The sequence below is a fragment of the Phaethon aethereus genome (assembly GCF_964289735.1).
Source record: "Phaethon aethereus genome assembly, chromosome: 1".
NCBI classification, from domain to species: domain Eukaryota; kingdom Metazoa; phylum Chordata; class Aves; order Phaethontiformes; family Phaethontidae; genus Phaethon; species Phaethon aethereus.
The window spans coordinates 124266339-124289635 of NC_138575.1; the positions used below are offsets into that span (position 1 = coordinate 124266339).

Below are 23297 nucleotides of genomic sequence, written 5' to 3' on the forward strand. Positions count from 1 at the left end.
TGCCCCCCAACACTCCCTTCATGCTGAGTGCACCTTAGCTGATTCAGAGCATCAGTCTCTCTGAACAATCATATTGATGGGATTAGCACTTCCACTTCTGCCTGCTGTTCTGTGCTGTCTGTTCTGGCTGTGCACTTTGGGTAACTAATCACGGATCTAAATGATAAAGAGATCAAAGAGAACCAGGATAGGGTAGTCATGTGCAAGTGCTTCTGCCCTCCCTAGCTTTGGTACCTTTCAAACAACGTAAAAAAAAAAAAAAAAAGAAAAACAGAAACCAAAAAACCCCAACCACTGAAACCTTACACGCCTACCTGTCAATGCGTACCTTGGTCTAGGTATTTTGCTGTTTTACATCTGCACAACACAAAACAGGAAGACACAAGTATAACTTTGTGCACACGAAGTCTGAGATGTCTGGAATTTTTCTGAGCCTGTTTGCTACCTTCAACCAGTGCCAATTTATATGTTAAAAATTACATTGCAATAAAAAGCCATGGAAGGAAGTATAATAACATATTCAGCAACTAGTGTGAGCAGACAGTAGAGGAACTATATCACCAGTCTCAGGCAGACCTTTTGGGCTAGCATCTGATCTTGCTTGTGCAGAGGAGTACTTCATTCTCCAAGTATTCCCGTGGAAATCCACTGAGCTACTTATAAAGCTGTAATAGTTGTGAGCAGCATATCAGTTTCCCTTGGGTTTCATTCTTTTTAACTTGATGTGCCAGTTAAAAAAATCTCCTTGTAGTGGCAGCCTGGATTTTATTGCAAATGAATATCCTCATAACAGCCTTTTAAAATGCATAGGGAACTTTTCAGACCTAAAGATCTTTAAGCCAGAAGAACAGTGCAGCAGTGTACATATGGCCTTTCTCATTGTACCACATAGAGCACTAATTGGCTGGGACATTTGCCTACCACAAAGTGCTTCTACGTGGCTTTCTCTCTGTGTGATTTATTTACTAAATGACTTGGGAACCGAAAGCTGAATGGGAACTGTGTAAGTTCAGAGCTTGTGCAAGTCAGACAATTCTCAGGCCAGAAATAAACATAGGAACCTAAATTTGGGAAGACATTTTTAAAGTCTTGGCCCAATATTTGTGTGCTAGACGGTGAATACATGCTTAACATATAAAGAACTGCTGCATTTGCAGTTGATTTCTCTGCCAAAACTGTTTGGAATTCAAGTCCTGCTTCTGCCGTAGAAATACTCTGCAGGTCTCTAAAGGGGAGCAGATCCATGAGACTAATGAGGGTAAGTCGAGTTTGTTCACGTCCAAAATGTATCTCTCTTTTCTTTGCTTCTGAATCTGGCAGAGGTTTTTTTCCAGTCTAACAAGAAAATGTTGTGTGCCACAGCGGCAGAAAATCCAAGGAAAAACAGAAGTTAGGTATAGTTAGAACTGAATGGAATCATAACCAAAGCTTTTCATGAGATTGGTCAATTTGGGGAAAAAAAAAAAGTAGATAGTGATAAGCCTTCCTTATCCTTAGTTTCAAAATGAAACAAAAATGGAAAAAACCCACAAAGTATTTTTCATGTTATTCTGCCACAGCTGTAAGTAGGTGTGACTTGAAGTCTCAAATTAAGTTTGGATCCCATGAGATTTCTAGCCAAATCTGATGGAGCTGGGAGGTCTGAATTGCAACATCTGTATTAGCTCTCAAAAGTCTGTCGTCTTCCTTCCAGACTGCCAAAGCGTTAGGAATGCTCTCTTTGTCTTTACAGCTGTGTCTTGCAACAACTATGCTGTGGAGCTTATCACCACTATGGGATTAAAAAGAAGGATTTGCTGCTGTTTTCTCGACATCTTCCACATCAAAAGAATATATGGCACTTTGTGTATCTGGATGGCAGTGTGATGAGAAAATTGACAAAAGTAGGTAGAAAATCAAGTTGCTTCCCCGTGGGTAGAGGGAACGGTTAGCACTGGCTTGTATTTTTAAAATTCCTTCGTGCCAACCCTTCAAAGAGGGGAATGAAGTCTGGTTTGATGGGTAACCAGTCATGCTATATTCTTAATTTATTAACATCTTTGATGAGAAATCTGCTATCAGGAAAGTTCTAGCAGTTTACCAGCTTCGTAAAATGTATTATAGGAACAACCATGAAAATAATTGTATTTGTCTCTTATGAACTGATTTGTGTTATCATGCATATTTTGTAAGGCTCTTAAGAGTTTGCAAAAAAAGAGCTTTACTTGTTTGTACGCTGTTCTGATAGCAACTGTATATTGCAAAGAATGTCGGGTCATGGCATGAAAATCTGTGTTAACCAAAGTACTTGAAAGCTAATTGTATAAACTACTCAACAATAACAAGGAAGTGAGCAATCTGAGGCAGCCCCTTGTCTTTCCTTTAACTAGTGCATTTTTTTTACTTAATGCAGATCATGATTCCAAATAGCACATCTGCTGTCAATACAACAAAAACTTTAATCACAATTTAGTGTATGTCTGAGCATTGTTCATCACTAGAACCCAAGGCCTGGAGGAGAAGCTAGGGACTTCTATTAAAAAAATCTTCCTGTGTCCTCAGTGGGTCTATTGTCTTTCTGAGGTAGACTTTACAGAATTGCAGAAATTTTAAGATTTTTTTTTTTTGAGACGTGAAAGAAAAATATTTTTGCGGAAGAAGGAATTGTATGTCCTCCAAAAGTACTTGGATGCAAAAGGGAGCCAGGATTACATGACAACAGATCTGCCACTACTCTCAGGCAAGAAGCAAACCCACTTAAATCCGGATTACAAATGCTCACAAATAAATGTGACCTGTGTTTAAATGGACTAGTGTTCTCTCTCCCATCTCCACCACCTTAAGATCACCTCGATCTACAATCTGTTCTTCAAAATAAAGTTAAAAATGAGATAGCCAAAGCAGTCTTACTTTCAGAGTATCTCTACGGTCAAATCGTTTAGGCGTTGTCATAGACTGCTGCTTATAGCGTGTCTCCTGTGGTCATGTACAGGTCAGTGTTCAGTGACGCCTGCCTCTGTGTTTTGGAAAAAAAGAGTGACTTCATTTTGCAGGAATATATATGCTGTGTGTTTGATGAATTTGTGCCTTTTATAACTGTAGCATTTTCTCAAGTGCCTCTGTGGTGACTGTCTCCCTTGGTTTCCTTCTTAAGTTCCCTTTTCAGTAGGCTCTGCAGATATTTTTATCTGACAGCTGTGAACTTTTTTTAACCTTAATTAGAATCAATAAATATTGTCATGTCACATTTACTGTTTGAGGCTTTTCTTTTGTGGAAGTCCCTTTTGACTTGGTTGTGATAGTGCGTATTACTTGGTAACACAACATTTTGCATTTCATGCTGAAGCCAGTGAGGTATCCAGCTTTTCTCAGTAAAGAAAGCTCTGTAAAGAAGGAGAGAAGGATAAAATCCCCAAACAAACCCCCAAAAAGCCAGAAAACCCTTAACACCCCCCCCCCCAAAAAAAAAACCCAACCAAACACTAAAAAAATCAAACCACGTTTGGTAATAATTCTTCCTAACATATAGATGGCCAATTTCCTGAGAATTAGTTTTTATTGCTGTAGGTGGATTTAGAGTGTCCCCGTCATGAACATCTCTCTCTCCCAGCACCTTGTTTACCAGAACACATATGGGTAGGGACATGTGTTATAGCGGCTCATAAGAGTCAAGGGCAGGTGCTATGCAGCATCACACGGGAAGAAACAGACCTTGTACCACATACTGCGTGGTGTAAATGTAAAAAACCTGGAAGAAAAAGAGACAAAAATCACTGGTTTAATTTCATCCAGCAGCTCAGTGTTAGTGCCAGAGAGATAATGTAACCGAAGAACAAATTTGGCCGTGGGAAGGGACCTGTGTTTCACAAAAACATAGTCTATGAATACTGGAGAAAGCGTAACCAACCCACGTCAAAAGCATGCAGGGCTCTTTGTATAGGCTTAACTTTCAGTATTACAAGTTATAAAGGAGCACAAATACCATGAAAGCAAATATCCCCAACTAATCCCTTGCACGCTCTGTGGAGCATCCGTGCCCTAAGAAACTTAGGAGAACCAGCAACGCATTTCACAGGCCCTCACAGCAGCTCCCAAGTAGTTACGACACTTACACGTTGCTGCCTTGGCTCAGATTTGAGTTACCTCTTCAACCCTTTGTGCAGACATATCCTGTGGCATCCCAGAGAAAGTACTGAAATGGTATTATTCTTAATTAGCTTGTTAGTTACAAAGTTTTCAATGTGCATGCCAAAGAGACTATGCCGGCCAGGGGACATTTCGTTATTTCCAGCAGCCCAGTGTACAGAAAATTAATTTGGACAGATTAATACAGGAGAAATGCATTTTGTATAACAGCTATAGAAGATACTAATATGATTTCCTGGGAAACCAATTAGAAATCCCACTCATCGTTTAGGAGAGGATAGGACGTGTTATTTGGCTAAATCATACAAAAGTCACTTCTAGTATGAGAACTGAGGACCATTTTTTCCTCTCACCTTGTATAATTATCCCAATCTACTCCAAATTCCAAAGTATTTGTGGGACTGCTGAGTTTTGCCTTCTGGCTGAAGGCAGGATGAATTCCCCTTGGGCCTGTAGAGTTGCCTCGGAAAAAAAGCATCCAAGAACGAAAGGCAAAACCGGCCTCAGATTGTACAGAACCGAGGTGCAGTTTGGTATCTGCTGGAAACAAGGGGAGACTTTCTGCTTAATTTAGACCAATGCATTAAGGCCCGTGTTTTTGCCACCTCGTTTGAGGTGGTTCCGTCAACGGGGATGCCGAGACACAGTTCTTGCCCGGCTGGTCCTCCTCTGCGCGGGGAGCGAGGGGCTCCTCGCCTGGTGGCTCAGCCCACGCAGGACTGGAGAAGTCCTACGGACACGCCCTTCTCTCTTGCTCTCCGTGTAGGAGGATACCTAAATTGATGGGGTTTCTAACTTCAGTATTTCAGTTACATTCTTCAAATACTAACTCCTAACGAGTTTAACTCCCAATCTATAAGATTAACTCGTATGTAATGCATGCGTTTCACTTGTTCTGCAAAGACATCGATAGCAAAGTGAGATGCGTTCAAAGAGCACATGATATTTACCCACCTAGAGGGCAATTCAGGAGCCAAAACACAGTCGCCTTGTGCCTTTCAGACGTCTGAGGGCACCTTGTCCAGCCTCCAGCTGCTGCTCCGAAAGGCAGCAGCTCTTCCAGAAGTGTGTCCTAAACCAGCCCTGCGCAGGTGGCACAGACGCTCTTTGGTGTGGGACTAGGCAGCTTCTACCTCTCACCAACTGCTGATGGCAATTAGGTACTTAAGTGCTTCCTTGGGGTATTTGGCTTTGGAGAAATGCAAACAGGGATAACACAGGCCCTGTGAATCTAACGTGATGCAAGTTAATAAACTGCATGTTAACAGGTAGCTGCACATAATAGTATGTTAATACATAGCTGCCCTTCATGTGGGCAGGCTATACAATGATTTTGTTGGTCATTGGAAAGAAAAAAACAAAGGCATGATACTCTAGTCAGAGTATTAGTGGTGTTTGCTAGAAAAGCCTTCAATTAGCAGTTAGTGACAAGTTAAGCTGTAAAAAAAAGACACCTGAGCAAGAGGGTTTGTAAGTTGGTTTTAGTTTGCGTGATTCGTACAGTCAGCACCAATAGGCTATTCTGAAGCTAGGCTAGAAAAAGCTCCAAAATGAAGTTTAACTGGCTGTGATAAGCTGTGAAATGCACGGTAAGGGTCTTGTCCACTGGGTCTTGACCCAGTGCCATAATGGTTCATCCCCATCTTCCATTCTTCCTAGCCTTTCTGAAAGAGGCAAACAAAGTTGTTCTGAGTTTTTTACATCCATTGTAGGTCAAACACAGTCTCGTTCTGTGTTTTGACAGAATATGAGAGATACCTTTTCTAATTTAGAAGTAAAGGGTTATGAGCTTTTACCCAGGGTTGGTTTTTGCTATGTGCACAGGGAATTTTCTGCTAGCAATTTTTACAATCCCTCCTTAGTGGAATGGCCCTAAAAAAATAATCAATATCCATCCAGCTCCACTTACTCCAACATCTACAGGCTCTGTAGACTCCCTCCCGCCACCCCTGCAACTTCAAGGGGGGAAAAAAGCCTCATCCAGATCGAAGCGATCCGTTCATCTGACCTACAGCAGAAAGGGTCTGGGCAAACACAGACCAGCCTCACCTGCCCAAGGGCATAATGCCATGGAAATCCAGTGGCAACTGGGGGGGAGGTCTCACCGAGTGCCATTTCCCTGCGGTAGCAGAGACTTGTTGAAGAAGCGCTCGAGGAAGCGGTACCCAGCAGAAACACCAGCCTTTGGCTGACTGGGTTTGTCAAACGGCTGGGCTCGCTCCTGCACCGCCGTCTGATGGGATGCAACACTCACTGGAGTATGCTCTGACGCTTGGGTGGGAAGGAGGGGAGAAGAGGAAGCGTATTAATAACGCACTGAGGCATCCTTGTCAGCTCTCAAGCTGTTCGCTCCCAATTTGTATATGCTCCAAGTTGTAAGGAAAGCACTTTGCACAGCAGTGTTGCATTTAGCAGAAATTACATTATAATTTCAGATGTGGAAACTTCTCTTCCAGGTCTGAGGCAGTGAGATGTCCCATCGGGCCGTGCAGTCGTTACCTTAAACAATTGAAATGCATGCTTGCGCTTAATCAAAATCAAGGGGAGATGGTACTCCAGCCTCTGCTTGCCAATTCAGCCCAAAGTAGAACAAGAATATTAAACTAAATGAGAAACTATGTTATTTCCCAATAATTTCTTTATGAGCTGGAGTTTGGCCAGAGTGCTTTTTCAGAGGTTGCATATCTGAGCCAACACCTCAACCTCTCTCTGTAAAGCAAACTGCCTCCAGAGAAACCCCCTTCTCAGAGGAGGGGAGTGTTCGGGCGCGTTTAGGATCTGCGCTCGTGCTTTTCTTCCACCTCCTTCATCCCACCGAGCTTCAGAAAAGACTTCAGCTGCCCGTCGGAGGAACTCTTGCTGTGCTGGCAGAGAGGACGTGCAGCAGCCGTTTCATTGCCCCGATTTCTGCCGGGGACTGGCCCTGCTTTCCTCTGCTTCCTCCAGTGTGGCATATCGGAGCGTGCAGGTGGCTGAGAACCGGGGCTTGAAGCTGGGCACTTGCCTCGCTTTCTTTTCGCGTGTCTCCATCCCCGAGTTCGGTATTTTGGGTACCTGGCAGGAACGGTACGCGCCAGCGCAGACATACCCACTGAGACCTTTCTGCAAATCCAAGTGTTAAGCTTCTGCCTCATTTTTTGTTTGCAAGGCGATAAAATAACGCTCTTGTGTAGCCAGAGGATGGCAGCCTTTACTCCAGCCGCGGGCCCCGCTGTGCCGTGCTGCTCTGCGGGTTAGGCGGCCGGCCACGCTTCAGCACCGCTGTCTGCAGCCGGTCTCAACTAACAGCAGCCCTCCCAAAATGCTGGGCTCTGCCTTTTGTAATTCGGCCAGACAGCCTGGATTTAACCAACGTTTTGATGAAAATTATGGCGCTCAGGCTCTAATCCAAGGAGTTTTTAAGTGAATAGCCTGGCCATGAAGGTCCAAATGCCAACACAAGCAGTAATTACGTCCTCCTTTGCTTCATTTTCAACCCCGTCTCGAGCAGAAGCTGTCTTCTTGTACTGTGAGCGGCAGCAGAGCTCACACTTACATCTCGTAGAGAAAGAGTTAACAGTGGGAGGATAGAGATAGGGCGCAAAGGGCGCCTGTCTTCTGTTGTCTTGTGCTTGGTAAGGTCATAGGCAGTGCAAACCCACACCCCTTGTCTGATCTCTTCATGGTTACAGGCCAGGGCACATCACACCTCCCGGGACCCCCGGGAGAGGAGACGGGCAGCTCGGAGGCGCCGCTGACCTCCTCCGGCACCCAGCGAGCCGCCAGCACCGCTCTGCCAAAGCTCCCCTTCCCTCTCACGAGTAATGCGTTCTTGCTTGGGAAACTTTTTTCTCTGCTCCTTCTGTGTGTCCTGGGTTATTATGTCTCTGTTACGTAAGATGAGGCAAAAAAAACCCCCAAAACCCACTAACCCTGAGGATAGCAAAAAACAGGGAACAGAAACTGGGAAGCCAAGCGCTACAAATAAAGAGCAGAACAGGAATTGCAACTGGAGCCCGAAGCATTGACTGCCAAGTGCAGGAGCTGAATGAGAAAAGAAAAAGTTACAGTTCACCAACAAAGAGCACATTTAATTTCCCCTTCTGGATTTTCACCAAGACAAAATTTGCTTTCTCTCTGTGTGTGGAAAGCAATGGTTGCAAGGAACATCTACAAGGCAAAACTGTTTGTTTCCAACTGCTCCGTGGAAAGCCCAAAAGGAAAAGAACTGACTAAAATCACGTTGCCACAGAAGAGGACTCTCTAGATTTGTCAATTTTTCTATTTCTTGAAGCTGCTGTCAGGACCTGGGAGCTGAGCTCTGTGCAGAGAACTTGAGAGCAGCCTCCAGCTTGTTCCCGGCGTGGTTTCTGGCCAGGGAAAGCCCTTGCTGTCAGGCAGGAGAACCTGGTCAACGGGAACCGACGGGTGGGAAACCTGCGCGATACGGCCCGTCAGCCTGCGCAATGTTGGCACATCCCCCTGGGTGGTATTTTTATTCAGATATGCAATGCTAATTTGTGCCGGTGGTTGGGGGTACGTTTGAGCCTGGGAAAAGAGATCCAGAACCAGAAAGTATTGCAGGTGAATGACTATCGAAGAGACCAGGTGCAGGCTGCAATCACTTGCTTGCCCAGAGTGGATTTTGAGGCTGGATGTACCTTCAGCACCCCGGGTGAATCTGGTCAGACCCCCCCTTTGCCCCGCACGAAGAGCATGGCTGGAGGGACTCTGCCTGACCTGGGGGAGGTTCATGTCCACCGCACTAAAGCATGCACTCATGCAACCCAGCACTTCATCCTCATGATGGTGGCCCCTTCCCGGACCTCTCAAATGGTGGGTTTCCAGCCAGAGGGGTTTGGGTTATCAGTGCCTGCACCAAGCGTTTTGGAGGTTGCGTGATGGGCAGGTGATGAGGGAAGGAAAGTCTCGTTGGGCTGATACTGCAAAAAACCAGCCAGCGCCGCTCCTCCAGCACCTCCTGCCCGCCCAGCTCCTGGTGGCCCAGCAGCCCGTCCTGTTTCAAGGTCCCCGACCCCACGGGGCTGGTTGATGGCAGCCAGGGAGGGGCAGCGGTGCCACCTTGCACAGGCAGGAGCTACAGCTGAGGGAAGCGGGTAGAAAGGAGGTGCGAAGCATGAGTCTCACAGGAGTGTTTTTCCAACCCGGGTGCCGATTTCTGTGGCTCTCAAAGGTGTTGAAAGGCTAATTATGTGACATGCTGTGAGGGGCTTAGGCACAGCTGCTGTGGTATCTTGTAAGCAAACCCAGCAATTTACTTAAAAAAGAGGCAGGTTGTCTCGCATGCATCATCTCTGCTTGCTTATTTCAGACTGCCTGATCTATCTCCTCTGTGGTGCTTCTTATTTCACTGCTAGCATGGAGAATTAGTCTATTTTTTTTCTCTCTTTCCCCTCTGCTGCTCCTTCTGCCAGTGCTTGCTCCAGTCTTTGCTTTATTTGCAAGCATCAAACAGCAGCCTTTTCACTTGAGGCTTTCCCAGTTCCCAGACACGTCAATGCAATTCGGTTCCCAGCCTGGTGCTGATGGACTTGGTGCGGATCTTGGCCTCTCCTGTCTCCCCTCACTTTTGAGAGATCAGAGCATCTCCCACCTCTGCCATGGGAGTGCAGGGCTCTTCCTCCAAAAACTGGGGCACTGAGCACCCCTGGTTAGGGGAGGTGACCAAAGGCTTTCCCACTCCACGGTCCGGGTGAGGACAACGCTCGGTTCCCAGCAGAGAGCGGCGTTTCTGCCGTGCTTCAGCCTCACAGTGTTCGTGACAGCAGCAGCTCGCCTGGAGAGTTGTCAGCGGTGATAAACTCAGTCCCGTTCTGTTTCAAAATTGGTTTAAGAAAGATGCCTGGCTGTTTAATATTTAAGCTAAATGTTTAATGTTTAAACAGGGAAATTGTTCTGATTGTCAGAAAGGGCATTAAAGCAGGATGGAAACTGGTCTATAATCTCTGACAAAGGCTGCCCTTTCTCTGCAGCAGCGTGATGCCTGGGAGCCGCAGGGATTTCAGAAATGCCAATTTTAATCAACCTCTTTCATTTCATTTGCCACTTACCACTCCCACAGCAGTGAGACGTGCTTTTTCCCTGCAAAGTGAGGAACATTGTACCCGACCCTGTTTAACAGTTTGAGACTAGTTCAGCTGAATTGAACTTGCACTTTAAAATCCAAACAAATTGCAATAGAAATGTGTGTGGATAAGATGAAAAGCGAAGCTGGATGGTGTCATGGGTGTATTCCAGATGATTTGGGGTCCCTTTTGCACATGCACACAAAAAGTTGTGAAATTCAGATGTCAAGTGTGAAGTCAGCAGACAAATGAATGGCTCGAATTGCCACAAATACATGTACAGATGAGTATTTGTAAACAGATACGGACAGTGTTTTTCAGGCAGTGGAAATATGTCCCTGGGGGAAGCGTGCAACAGTTTTGTGCCACAAAAGGCTTGTCAGGAGCAAGCCTGTGCTCCCTCCCTGAGCCCTTGGGCATTGTGGCTGTGCCTGGCTGCGTGCCCTGGGTAGTCCTCGCGCACAGGAATCGCTGCTCGGTAATGGCTGGAGCTGGGGAGAACATATTCAGCAGGGTAGGCCCTCAAGTCAAACAGCAATTCATGTTAGTCACTTTTCCCTCCTTAACATGTTTTTAAGGTGGATGCTAAACCGACCTGCCAAAAGTCCTTTAAAAAAAGCTGTGAGTACTACAATTTAGTGTGTTCAAAATCCAACATCGCTGCTTCCTACTGAGACTGTTCTCTCCTTTCTAGTGAGGGTAATTTGAAATGTATGTGTAAGTTCAAGGTAGATGGGAAAGTTGAAGCTGAAAATGTAGATAGTCTTCTTATAAATAATCTGTTCAGGCTTTTTTTTTCTCCCCTAGAGAAACCTGTAGTGGCTGGCTGATCCTCGCACAGAATGGCTGCGAACAAAGTAGCTCAGGAGACATGTACTGTCTGTACAACCTCTTCTGTGCGGTGCGTAACACTGGCACCGTGGGCGCCTGCTCACATTTGATGACAAGGGGTTGCCTCAAGCATCCCTTCCCTCTGCAAATAGCTTCTGGTTTGGAGCCCCCCAGCACCCGGGCTGAGATTGGTCTGCACTTACGGTGTCTACAAGGCTTTTGTATGAAAAACTGAGAGGACATATGAATGTGGTTGAAGCAGAGGCCAGGAGTGAGGTCATCTTGCGTAGGTAGGTAGGTATTTCTGTTGACGTATACATATGGCTAATATTGAGCAGAGCAATGGTTTGGTGGCTGCTGCATGTGAGGCGCCTAGTCATCTAACATGCTAGAGAAACACCATCTTCCACAAACTCACAAAAAAGGACGCAAGAAAGAATCTGAAGAAAACTTTATAGAAGAGCTCCTCTTATCAAGGTTTCAGGACTATTGAAAGGCACATTTCACCCATGTTGAATGACAGTTGAGTTCATGGACACATACAATGCTTACATTTCATGGCAAAAAGAATGCATAATGACAGTATATTGTGAAACATATATTCCAGACTTCAGTTAAATACTAAAGTGATTATTTTAAGTGTGTCATGTACATAAGATTGGAACAGGCAGATGCATCCAATTACTGTAATTTACGAGGCAGTAATTCAGCCCCAAATATATTTCTTCTTATTTGAGGAAGGAGGTACAGATTATAAGCAAAACGAGGGGCAGTGAATTCACAGGGAGCCAGGAAGCTGCTGCCATTTAAAAAATAACTGCTAGCATCTGCCACAAGTCGGGGGGGAGGCTTTAACTTTGCTAAGTCATTTCACTCTGCTTCAACAATGAATGGCTGGTCCAGATCGGATGCTCTTGGGCCGGGAAGCTACTGAGAGCCACGGCGTGGCCGTGCTGCACTGACGCAGGCGCCCTGCAGAACAGATAAGCATGGATGTTTGCTTAGTAGCAGGCAGAATAAAGTCCACTTGCGCTTCCTCTCTAACCGTTTAGTGAGCTGCTTCGTGCTAATTACCTCTTTCCATCTACCTCGTGGTTAAGTTTCACGTTGCAATGATTAATAATTAATCAAATGCATTTGAAAATTAATTTGGCAATTCTACATCTGATTGGCATGCTAATCTCTTCCGTGGAGAGGGGATGTTATGGGAATAACCTTGGCTATTCCAAGCTGCTAACCGAGGTGAATACATAAAGGCATTTATTATCTCATGTAGTAAAAAAAATAAAGCAGTGAGTGGAAATGAATGCATTCTCCAAGGCCTCTTTGCCTTTCAGGAAAGGTGTGATCTGCATTTTGCCGTGCCCGTGTTAGGAATATACCATCAGTATTATCATGTCTGATCAAAACAAATGGACAAGGAAAGGGCAAATTTGAAAAACACCCCCACAGTTGATTTATTTCTGTTCAGCTGGTAGCAACTGCAGTAGATTTGATGCATTAATTATGGTACTAAAAAGAAAAATCACAAGGAGAACAACTTTTGCCCTTTCCAGCTGTCCATGCCACTTGTCTCCAAAAATAACACTCATCTGGTAAAAGAGAAGAAGAAGAGGGAGTATGCAGCTTCCACTGGACGTCTGATCCCCACTAGTTTCGAATTAGTAGTCCCTTTTTATAGGCAAACAGCCCCGCAGCAGCAACAGAGGTGAAACACACAGTAGAGCTAAGCAGGCACAGCAGTCCTGGCACGGACGGCAGGTTCCTCTCCCAGAAGCTGGTGGTGAACGGTCGGGCTGGGACATCCTGGGGGAGAGAGGAGATGGTACCACCACGGGGCCTCCCTCACTGCGTGAGCAGGGAGGCGGCAAACATCCGCCACTAGTCTGGGGCGATCACAGGCTTTCCCGAGGACCAGATCGGGCTGGGGGGAAGGAGGGTCAGGGCTGTGAAACATGTATTTTCCGTTGTCCACAGGAGAGTGAAGGTGGAGTTACTTCCGATTGGAAGGAGGTTATATTTGGCTTAAAACTGTGGCCTGGGACTGGGCAGTACTAGGCTGGTTTCCTGCATTTTGCCACCCCCCAGACTCTGAGATATTTGTCCCTGGCTCTTGGCCATCCACCCCTCCAACAGGGGTAACAATATTCCTCACATGAGTCAAAGAAAAGAATACCATCAGCATGTGAGGTAACCAAAACCTTGCCAAAGCAGGGACCACAGCCTCAGTGAGGGGTCCACGCCTCATCAGATGACAATGAGAAAGTCTGGCTTACCTTTGACTCTGGCTCTGGCATCCAAATTTCATTCTCTGAGATCCTTCCCATCCTGTGTAATATCTAGAAGAAAAAATTGTTTGTACCGCATGAGAAAAAATTAAAACACACACCATTTTCAGTTTTGGAAAAGCAGAGCAAGTCAGAGCAAGGTGACATTGATAAAAGGCATAACTAGGACTAGCAGAAAATTTATAGTGATTTCTCTGTTTATATCAGCAGAGAAGGAGGCGAGAGTTTTGGTAGTTTGTGTAAATATATAACAGCTGGTCATCAAACAGTTGTGTGCCTAACCAGTTTTAAGTATAAAAGGACAGTTTCACAGAGTCATTTGTAAAAAGTAGGACTTCACTCAGAAATCCACACGAACTACAGCTTCTCCAGATGTTTGTTTTAAATTGTTTTCTGAGTACAAGTAAAAATGTTTTTTCACATGGCAGTTTGAGAAACAGCAAGGTGAGGTTACTGCCATGCAGTTGGGACACAAAGCCTGTTAGGAGTGATGCTGCTTGGATCACAAACTACGAATAGGAGAGATACAACTCTGAGGCTTTCAAAGCATACAATTACGAAGTTATCTCTTGGCTATTCAGGCAGTACAAAGTTTATCAAGGATTTTTCTTGAGAATAAACTGATTGTAACAATCATGGAGGTTCGTAGGGGCAAATGAATGTCTCCAGAAGAGACAGTTCACCACCTTTGTAACTACTGCTCACAAGTATGGAGAAAAGAGAAATTATGAAATAGAGCAAGTAATAAGGATTACAAGGCAAATAGGACGTTCTGTCAAATGGAAGCAAAGAGCTGATTTTCCCTTAAATAACAGCTCCATGGCTCTGCCATACAGCAGTTGTAACTGTAATGTACGCTCTTTAATGTTTTTTTTCCCTCCCTCCAGACTGCTGTAAAGGGATTTCACTGTGACTGGGAACCCAGCCCAGAGCGTGTCATTCTGAGGAGATTTAGACATTATCAGAGCTGCCCATTACAAATTCATAAAGCCAAGCTAACAGTACTCTTGTAAAAGGAGAAGCAAAAGGGATAGATCAAAAATTAGAACAATGCTGAGATTTCTAGATTGTTGCATAGGAAATAGCTGCGAGCATTTGAAATGACAGAAATTACTTAAAAACATACAGTGATTGATTTGTTAGAAATCATAGTAGTATATCTAAGGGCAGCATCAGGTTGGAGGGTTTTTTCCTCTAGATGTGAGGTATACTGCATGAGTTTAATTTTAAGTCTCCAGTGCAGCAACACACTGCATAATGTTCTGATTTGGGTGAGAGTCTTGGCTTCACTTTATTCAATAACAAACTAAGTAAAGTTTAAAAAAAAAGAAAAAAGGCTTTGGTTGACATCCTTTTCTGGGATTCTTCCCCATCAATTCTAGGAGCCTCTGCACAATTACAAGGTGTGATGCACGGAATCAGACTCTCCAAGTTGTATTTAATCCTTTTTAATCTTTTGATAGAGATGTTGAAAGCAAACCAATGGTCTGTACCTCTCTGGCTGCTCGCTCTCCTGCCTGTACGGCCCCCTCCATGTATCCACTCCATTGGGTAGCTGTCTCCGTGCCAGCAAAGTAGATTCTGTCAATGGGCTGACGAATGATCCTTCAAAATAAATGGAGAATGTCAGATGACAGGTAACAGGAAGGTGATGATCCTTCTAAAAGCAATTTATGGGCTTTGATGGAGCGCTCAACTTCAGCTGTCCAGGATTCCTGCAGGCCTGAGCTGAGGAGCATGGTGCAATAAGTTGTCCCCGCAGGACCACCTACTTGCTCCTGTACACAAAACTCAAGATCTGAGAGAGAGAAAATCTAAGGCATAAATCAGTGTGCTCAGCTTCTGTGCAAAATAGTACGAGCCTTATTTTAGTACTGGGATAAGGGATAATCCTAACAGCCTCCAGAAATGCAGTGCAGCTGATAGATTTATGTCTTCTGCATAGCAGCTTTGTTGTTATCCTGCCATTACAATGGGATGTGAGTGATGTTTTTGCAGTGACAGGTCACTAACACCAGCTTCTGTTTGGAAGCTGGACTTGCCTGGCTGCACGTCCTGCCAAAAGGGGATGGCAGCTGAAGGCCTCAGCATTCAGGGAGTTGTATTCACCCCATAGGGTCATGTAAGCCAGTTCTTCAGCTGTGCAAAGCTGCACAAGCATCCCAGTCAACCCAGCCATAGGCAATGAGCTGTCTTTCCCGTAGAGAGATGTGCTTGCTTCCATCCAACTGCCTGATTAGGTTTTCCCTGTCTGCCTGACACCAGCTTCCCCAGGTCAAAGGCCTTACCCATCACCACCCAGGTGTTCAGATAAATTACAACAGAAGAGTCTGTGCATGAGATGACTTCTTCCCACACACATCATGGCACAGAGGCAGTGTATAGCTCCATGATGGACATGCTAAGGAGCTCACGCTGTGATGTGCTACATGGTTTGTCTGGTCTTTGGCTACGGATACAAGATTTGCCTGGCTGTTCCTATTACATGCTGAGCTGTGCCTTACACACACTTCTCGGTGATATACCTAGTATTAATCAATATTACCTAACACATTCCTTTAGGAATACAGCAATTCTGCGTGGCAAGGGCATGGGAGGCTTTGCTGGGTGGGAGGAGAGAATGGGTTTTCAGGTAAGGGTTTTGTGTCTTCCCCTCATGATGTGACTCAATGGGCTTCACCAGAACCTGATGCTCCACCTACACAGTCAGTGGAGACTCTTCATCTGTCCAAGATGTGTGCCCTCAAGGTCTTAGAAAGTGTTAAAGGGATCTGTTGCAAACACTGTGTAGTGGCAAATACTGTAAGTAACCTAGCAGGGAAAGGTTTCCTGGCTCTAGCAGGTCCCTGTCTGACTGTGCTTTGTTTCCTTGAAACTTTGGAAGTGAAACTTTGCTCTTACTAAAGTCAATAGCAAGATCCTCGTTAGCTGGGGTGTAGGGGAGTGGAAAGAGGGTTGGAGTTACCCCAATAAGCTACATATGCCATAAGTTTGTTGCATAAGGTATATCATTGTACATGAGGTAAGAAATGTAAATTAGAAAGCAAAGCATTCTCTGGTTTACCTTCCATAAGAATACATTATGCCTGGTGGGAAGTAGGCTGTGTAACAACCCCCTGAATATTGCTCCATGCTCCAGTTCTTTTCTTCATAATGCACGGGCTGTAAGCATTAGCAAATGTTAGAGTGAAACAGTGGCAGAGAAATTGGAAATAAAAGCCAAATTTCCTTTGAAGAGGGAAAGAACAGGCTAAGGATACCTGTCAAAGGAGTGCTATGTCATCTGGCTAATGCTATCCATCTGCACTAAACAAATCTTTTCACTTCCACAGAAGCACTAACCTCCCATGGGGAAATGACAGGACAAATTAAACCATGCACTGCCTTCTCTTTTCTTGTAAAGAGTGAGACTGGCAGCTCTTTTCTTCTTGTACTAGATGCTGCTGCCCTCTCCTTGGGAGTACAGATTGTCTGGCACAACATGCAATTTTAGGTACACATTCTAGGTACCAGCAATTTTGGCTTCATCTTCCAGAACAAAGGAACAACACTACTGTACAATAGAGGTGAAAACAGGCATTCATTTCTTACATGTAAAGCCTCTTCCATCCCCATTGCCTTGGCATATGCCTCACAGATCTTCTTCTTCCTATATGAAAATAAAATCAGAGTCAGAAAAAAAGGTGGAAAAACACCTCTCAGCTATTGCTTTTCTTATTAAAAAAAAAAAATCACACTTATTGCAATACATTAGAAAGAAAGTTGGCTTTGGCTTTGTTTTTAAGTCTGATTTCAAGTTCTTATCTTAACATACATATTTCAGATGCTGGTGCCTAAATGTGACATCCAAAATGGACCCAGGGAATGGGAAATGAAGGTTGATTTTGGCAATGAGCTCCAAAAAATATAAATCTTTGTATAGTTATTTTAGGATGCAGAGCCAATTCATGCTCATGTTCACTGGTGTAAAACCAGAAGAGAAGCAATATAAATCAATGAAATCCCTACAGATTTACTATAGCTGAGAACAAAATATGAGCCGGAGAATACTACTCACATTCCTAAGCAGAACTCCTCTTTCACTTGCATGTGTACCAAAAATTGCATTTAGAAAGTACTGTTTGTTCATTTCACAGACTAATGGAGAAATCATACAGTTGTAAACATGGAGGTTTAAAAATTTTATTACCCAGTCTGAATGGGAAGGACACCCAAAACTATGCATGGCAGCACTCCCTGAGGGTGAAGCATCATTCAGTGGGGATGCAGTCTGGGAATGTCTTTGGAAAAATCTTCTCAGTTCACGTAGTGAAACAGAGTTGATAAGTCATAACATGGAAGAGTGGGCAGGACTTGGAAACCCAGAAACATCCATAACAGGATGGATATTAGCATTAAGTCTTGGCCTGTTTACGCTAAAAACTTTACCTCCTTTTCAGTATTGGTAACTGCACGGAGCATGTATATACGTGCATATGCACACACATAGCCACAGACAAATTTCTGTGGGGAAGCATCCCAGAGAACTGACTTATTTCTGAAATACTTAAAGTTTCTGAATTCTTACCTCTCTTCCTTACTGAGATGGGCCAGTTTAACAGCCTTTCTGGTAAGGATGAAACTGAAAAGAAATACATGGCATATAAATATCACGCAGTGTCAACACCCCAGCTGATTCACATGCTCTTGCTTGAAATGACTCTAAAAAAAGACAGGCAAAAAGAACTTTACCGGTATGTAACGGGCTTGACATTTTTTCATCATACCTCATCGCTTAATAATTACAGGCCACATGGGTGAAAAGGCCTATGTGGGGTACCCTATGGAGTTAATTGAAAGGGAGAACATGCATTCCCAGGGGGCAGGGGCAGAGGACTGCCTGGCAGCTACCAGATGAGAAAGTTGCAGACTGCAAGTGGGTTTTCAAAGTTGCCAGCACTGGCCTCATTTTGCTCTGTGGGAATGAACTTGCCATCCTGACTGATTCAGGAGAGAAAAGTTATACCCAAAGTGGGCAGAGAGACAACAGTGTCCAGCAAATCAGCTTGCACTCCCTACACCCTCTTATACCTAGGTCTTATACAAAAGGACTGAGACCCTCAGTTTTCTTGAGCTTTTGAAGTCTCGCAGACAGCTGACCACTGCCCACATCATTTGGTATTAATAAGTGATGGGAACTTGCTGCTCTGACAAGCACTGCACAGTGTCATGGACCAGTCCTGTAAAAAGTGGGATTAATATTTATTCAGCTTGAAGGAAACATATTTGGTGATTAGTTTACCTGACCCTAGTGGAGATACCTGGGGGATGAAGTATGTTCCTGCACACTTTTAGAATCACAGAATCGCTAGGTTGGAAAGGACCTTCAAGATCAAGTCCAACCATTAATCCAGTGCCACCATGTCCCCTAAACCATGCCCCGAAGCACCACATCCACAAGTTTTTTGAACACTTCCAGTGATGGTGACTCCACCACCTCCCTGGGCAGCCTGTTCCAACGACTGACCACCCTCTCAGTGAAGAAATTTTTCCTAATATCCAATCTAAACCTCCCCTGGCGCAACTTGAGGCCATTTCCTCTCGTCTTATCGCTGGTTACTTGGGAGAAGAGACCAGCGCCCTCGTCACCACAACCCCGTTTCAGGTAGTTGTAGAGAGCGATAAGGTCTCCCCTCAGCCTCCTCTTCTCCAGAATGAACAACCCCAGTTCCCTCAGCCGCTCCTCATAAGACTTGTGCTCCAGACCCCTCACCAGCTTCGTTGCCCTTCTCTGGACACGCTCCAGCACCTCAACGTCCTTCTTGTAGTGAGGGGCCCAAAACTGAACACAGGATTCAAGCTGCGGCCTCACCAGTACCGAGTACAGGGGCACCATCACTTCCCTACTCCTGCTGCCCACACTATTTCTGATACAGGCCAGGACGCTGTTGGCCTTCTTGGCCACCTGGGCACACTGCCGGCTCATGTTCAGCTGGCTGTCAACCAGCAACCCCAGGTCCCTTTCTGCCGGGCAGCCTCCAGCCACTCCTCCCCAAGCCTGTAGCGTTGTATGGGGTTGTTGTGGCCAAAGTGCAGGACCCTGCACTTGGCCTTATTAAACCTCATACAGTTGACCTCTGCCCATCGATCCAGCCTGTCCAGATCCCTCTGCAGAGCCCTCCTACCCTCCAGCAGATCAACACTTCCACCCAACTTGGTGTCATCTGCAAACTTACTGAGGGAGCACTCGATTCCCTCATCTAGATCATCTATAAAGATATTGAACAAGACCAGCCCCAGAACCGAGCCCTGGGGAACACCACTTGTGACCGGCCGCCAGCCAGGTTTAACGCCGTTCACCACAACTCTCTGGGCTCAGCCATCCAGCCAGTTCCTCACCCAGCAAAGAGTAAACATGTCTAAGCCACGAGCCGCCAGTTTCTCCAGGAGAATGCTGTGGGAGACGCTGTCAAAGGCTTTACTAAAGTCCAGGTAGACAACATCCACAGTCTTTCCCTCATCCACTAGGCGTGTCACCTGGTCATAGAAGGAGATCAGGCTGGTCAAGCAGGACCTGCCTTTCATGAACCCATGCTTGCTGGGTTGCATAAATCCTCAAGGAGAAAGCAGGAAACTGTTTGCCATATGGGATTTGGAGGAAGCTTATTACTCTCAGGTCATGGAAGTTTTTAAGCCTTGAACATGCCCATAAACATGTACAGTTCAGTAGAAGTGGGAAACTTTCCTTCCCAGATACTTAAGGAGTAGTTGCCTGACATTTATATTGGCCTTTTTTTGGCAGTCTCACCTCAGATTACTGTGGAACCATTTGTAAAGATTGCTTGTTCATATTGGCTTAACCTATTTTAAAAGCTGGTCAATGGTGTTACATATTTTCCCATCTGTTTGTCTAAACTCAACTTTTTTACTTGGCAGTTTCTTCAGAATCCTGAATTTTATGACAAATCCTGCTCAACCACTAGCTGATGTTCATTGTCCTGCTTCAGCTCAATGGGGAGAGGAGGCAAATGAGAATTCCTTGGACAACAGCATTTTCATTTTGGCCCAGGCACTAAATACAAGGCCCGACATAAGCCAAATACAGGCTCACAAAGCTAGGTATGAAAGGGATTTATTTCTAAACCTACTCCACAGCAAAAAACCCCCAACCCAAACCAAAACTGAATGCCTAACACAAACTACAGCTGAATTCAGCAACTCCTTCCCAGCCATCTCCTTTGTATTAGGCTATTTGCAGCAGAAGCTTCACCTAAAAGCTTATACAGACTAGAGAGGCACAAGAGGCTTGTCAGAAGTGCTGTCCTCCATCTATGAAGACTGTGGGAGTGGGCACCACTGATGTAACCTGGTCATTTCCCCTCTTCCTCCTCCTCCCACTCCTTCATACAAAAAGAAATACACATCTTGGCTAGAAGCTCCTAACCCCATAATGGCAGGGAAAGTTCCATCAGGTTTTGTGTCATCTAAAGTTATTCCAATTGGAGACTCTTCATCCTCAATGATGAAGGAACCGCAATAATCTAAGGGAGGAAAAGAAAACAAAATGATTGTCAGAGAAATTTGTTGAAGATCATTGTTTCTGATAGTAATGAGCAAGGAAAATTATCCATAAAAGGAATTGTACAGTAATTCCTTCATCACTATTAATACCTACATGTCTGAAGTGTTTTTGTAACAGTCTTTCTCCTCTCTTCCCTCTGACTCTGGGAAATTTTGTAAGTTTATAAAACCCATATTTAAATTCCATTATTACTTAGCAAGGAATTTCTGTAGATTGTTGCAAGTCCCTTTGGCTTTCTACATTTGGGGGAATAAAAATTAAAAATAAACAGATCTATCAAGAACTATGATGGTTCATTCCATGAGTAACTTTGGCCAAAACAACAGCAGCAGCAACAAAACCCAGTGTAATGCCATCTGGTCACTGCAGGCTCAAATTTACACCCTGTATTGATTTTGATGATGATAAGACTGTCAGGAATGTTGCCCTGTAACAGTAATGCATCAGAAACATGGGCTGTATAATCTAGTATCACATCAGTACGTGTCAGAGGAACATGCAAAAAATCCCATATAGATAACAATGTATAAACCTACCTACATTTCGTTCTAATCCCAATGGCTGGTTTATGCTCTGAAACATGCAAAATTATATTCTTCTGATTAAGAAATATTCTTGCCCAGTGCAACTCTCGGTATCATTACATAGGAAGTGGAAACTAATCTGTTCATACAAATAGTTCTGGAAATGGTATCAGTTAAACCTGAGAAACACATGATGTTGCAGCACATGGAAAAAAAAATCTTGAGTTAAACAAAAAGCTAACCTACTTTTTCCTGTCCTCTGAGAGACCAAGTCTGTAGAACAGAGGATTAAAAACAGGGAAAGGTCTTGCTTAGACCTTAAGCTCTCCTTGTCATCTGCTGTAAATTCTCTTTAGCTGTCCTAACTCTGCTCGCAGGGAGAAGCAGGGACCTGCTGCTGCAGTGTCACTGCTTGTGTGCATTGCAGGTTTCAGCAATGCTTCCCAGGGAAACATTGCTTACTCCCTCAGTCGTCCCTCCTCATCTAGCAACAATGAGATTTGGGATCCTATTTGGGTCCGGGCTCATCTTTGGGACAAAGCGTGCACTCAAGCTTGGAGGAAGAGCTCTCCTTTCTAAGGAGCTTTACTTTTCACTTTTCTGTGTGTTTGGTTTGGGGGGGTTTCACATTTACCCCCCCCGCCCTTGGATTTATTTATTGATTGACAGCAGAGCTTCGAAATTTGCATTGCATGGGGCACCCAAGTCCTTCACTTTCCCCACATACCCTTCTTCTCCCAGAAGGCTTCCCTGTAGTACACCATGCATTTTATGACACATCCCATAGGCAAACGCTGAATTAACTGGTTTCTCTTTGGGGGCAGTTCAGGCTTGTAATGAATCTTCGTTGTCAGGATCGGAGGGATAGCACTGATCACATACTTGCCCTGAAACATGAAACACAGTCAGTACAGACAAGGTGCTGCCTCTCACTGAGCTTGCCCTGCAGGACACATTTGAAAGACGCTCTTTCTTATTAGTTGCTTACAGCTTTCCCACACCTGATATTGCTGCTTGGCTTTCCCACACAGATATTTCTAGGTAACCAAAATAATTCTGCCATTCAGAAAAAGGAGCTGGGAAAAACGTGTTGTTTTGTGGTTAGATGATTCTTGACAGCGATTCTTGACAGCTTTCCAGACACTACAGGACCAGAGTTGAAACTTGGCTGGAGACAGGTGTGGAAATGGGACAAGCTAGATCTTAGGGCATGGGTAAAAAGTCCTTTTATCATCCCCAGGAAAATATGACCTACATTTGTCCAAATTATAAGCTGTTAAAAAAAATAAATCACTTTTGTGCATGTTCACAGGATACTACTTCGGGACAAGCAACACTGGTGGTGATTTCAGCTTTCCTGAACACGTCCCATCCCTCTCACAGGTCTGGTGTCTGACCACAGCTATGAAGGATGCTCTGCTTTGGGGCTCAGGATGACACTATATCACAACAGACACTGCTGCTCTCAGTCACTCTCACGCTGCTGGGGCTGCTGACTGCAGGAAGCCTGTCTCCTCCGATTTGGCTGCTGCTCAGTCACCATTGAGGAATAAGCTTGTGGTTGAACTCCAGGGTTTAAAAACCCCTGAGGAAGGGAGAGTCCCTCCTCCAGGACACCTTTGGACTGGCTTCTCTGCCAAACAGCCCCTTCCCTTTCTCCTAGCTTTCTCTAAATACCCTCCAAACACTAACACTGGTGAGATGGGGGTCTTGCAGATTGTGATGGTCCTGCACAAACCCCCGTGGCAGGCTGGGCTCTGCATGCAGAAGAGAGCTGCTGCCCTGTGGGTGCCATCTGCAGGTAATCAAGTACTGATAGAGCATTTCACAGCACCACTGCACAGAGGCAAAATCTTACTAAAAGCATTTGAAAAGCCTTTTTTTTTGTTCTGCAAACCACAAA

The 23297-nt window shown here is 44.8% G+C and overlaps 1 protein-coding gene across 1 annotated transcript in view; it reads right to left on the reverse strand.

Moving 5' to 3' along the window:
• Window positions 1–12671: 12671 nt before the first annotated feature.
• LOC309406579 (amine oxidase [flavin-containing] A-like) overlaps window positions 12672–23297 on the reverse strand; it is a gene marked incomplete at both ends in the record, with an annotated part of 38834 nt that continues 28208 nt past the window's right edge. Inside the window, 8 exons of the mRNA XM_082001844.1 lie at window positions 12672–12827; window positions 13298–13360; window positions 14803–14914; window positions 16374–16471; window positions 16901–16958; window positions 17877–17930; window positions 20733–20829; window positions 22122–22281. Of these exons, the coding sequence (XP_081857970.1) occupies window positions 12672–12827; window positions 13298–13360; window positions 14803–14914; window positions 16374–16471; window positions 16901–16958; window positions 17877–17930; window positions 20733–20829; window positions 22122–22281 (798 nt within the window). The remainder of the gene's footprint in view (window positions 12828–13297; window positions 13361–14802; window positions 14915–16373; window positions 16472–16900; window positions 16959–17876; window positions 17931–20732; window positions 20830–22121; window positions 22282–23297) is intronic.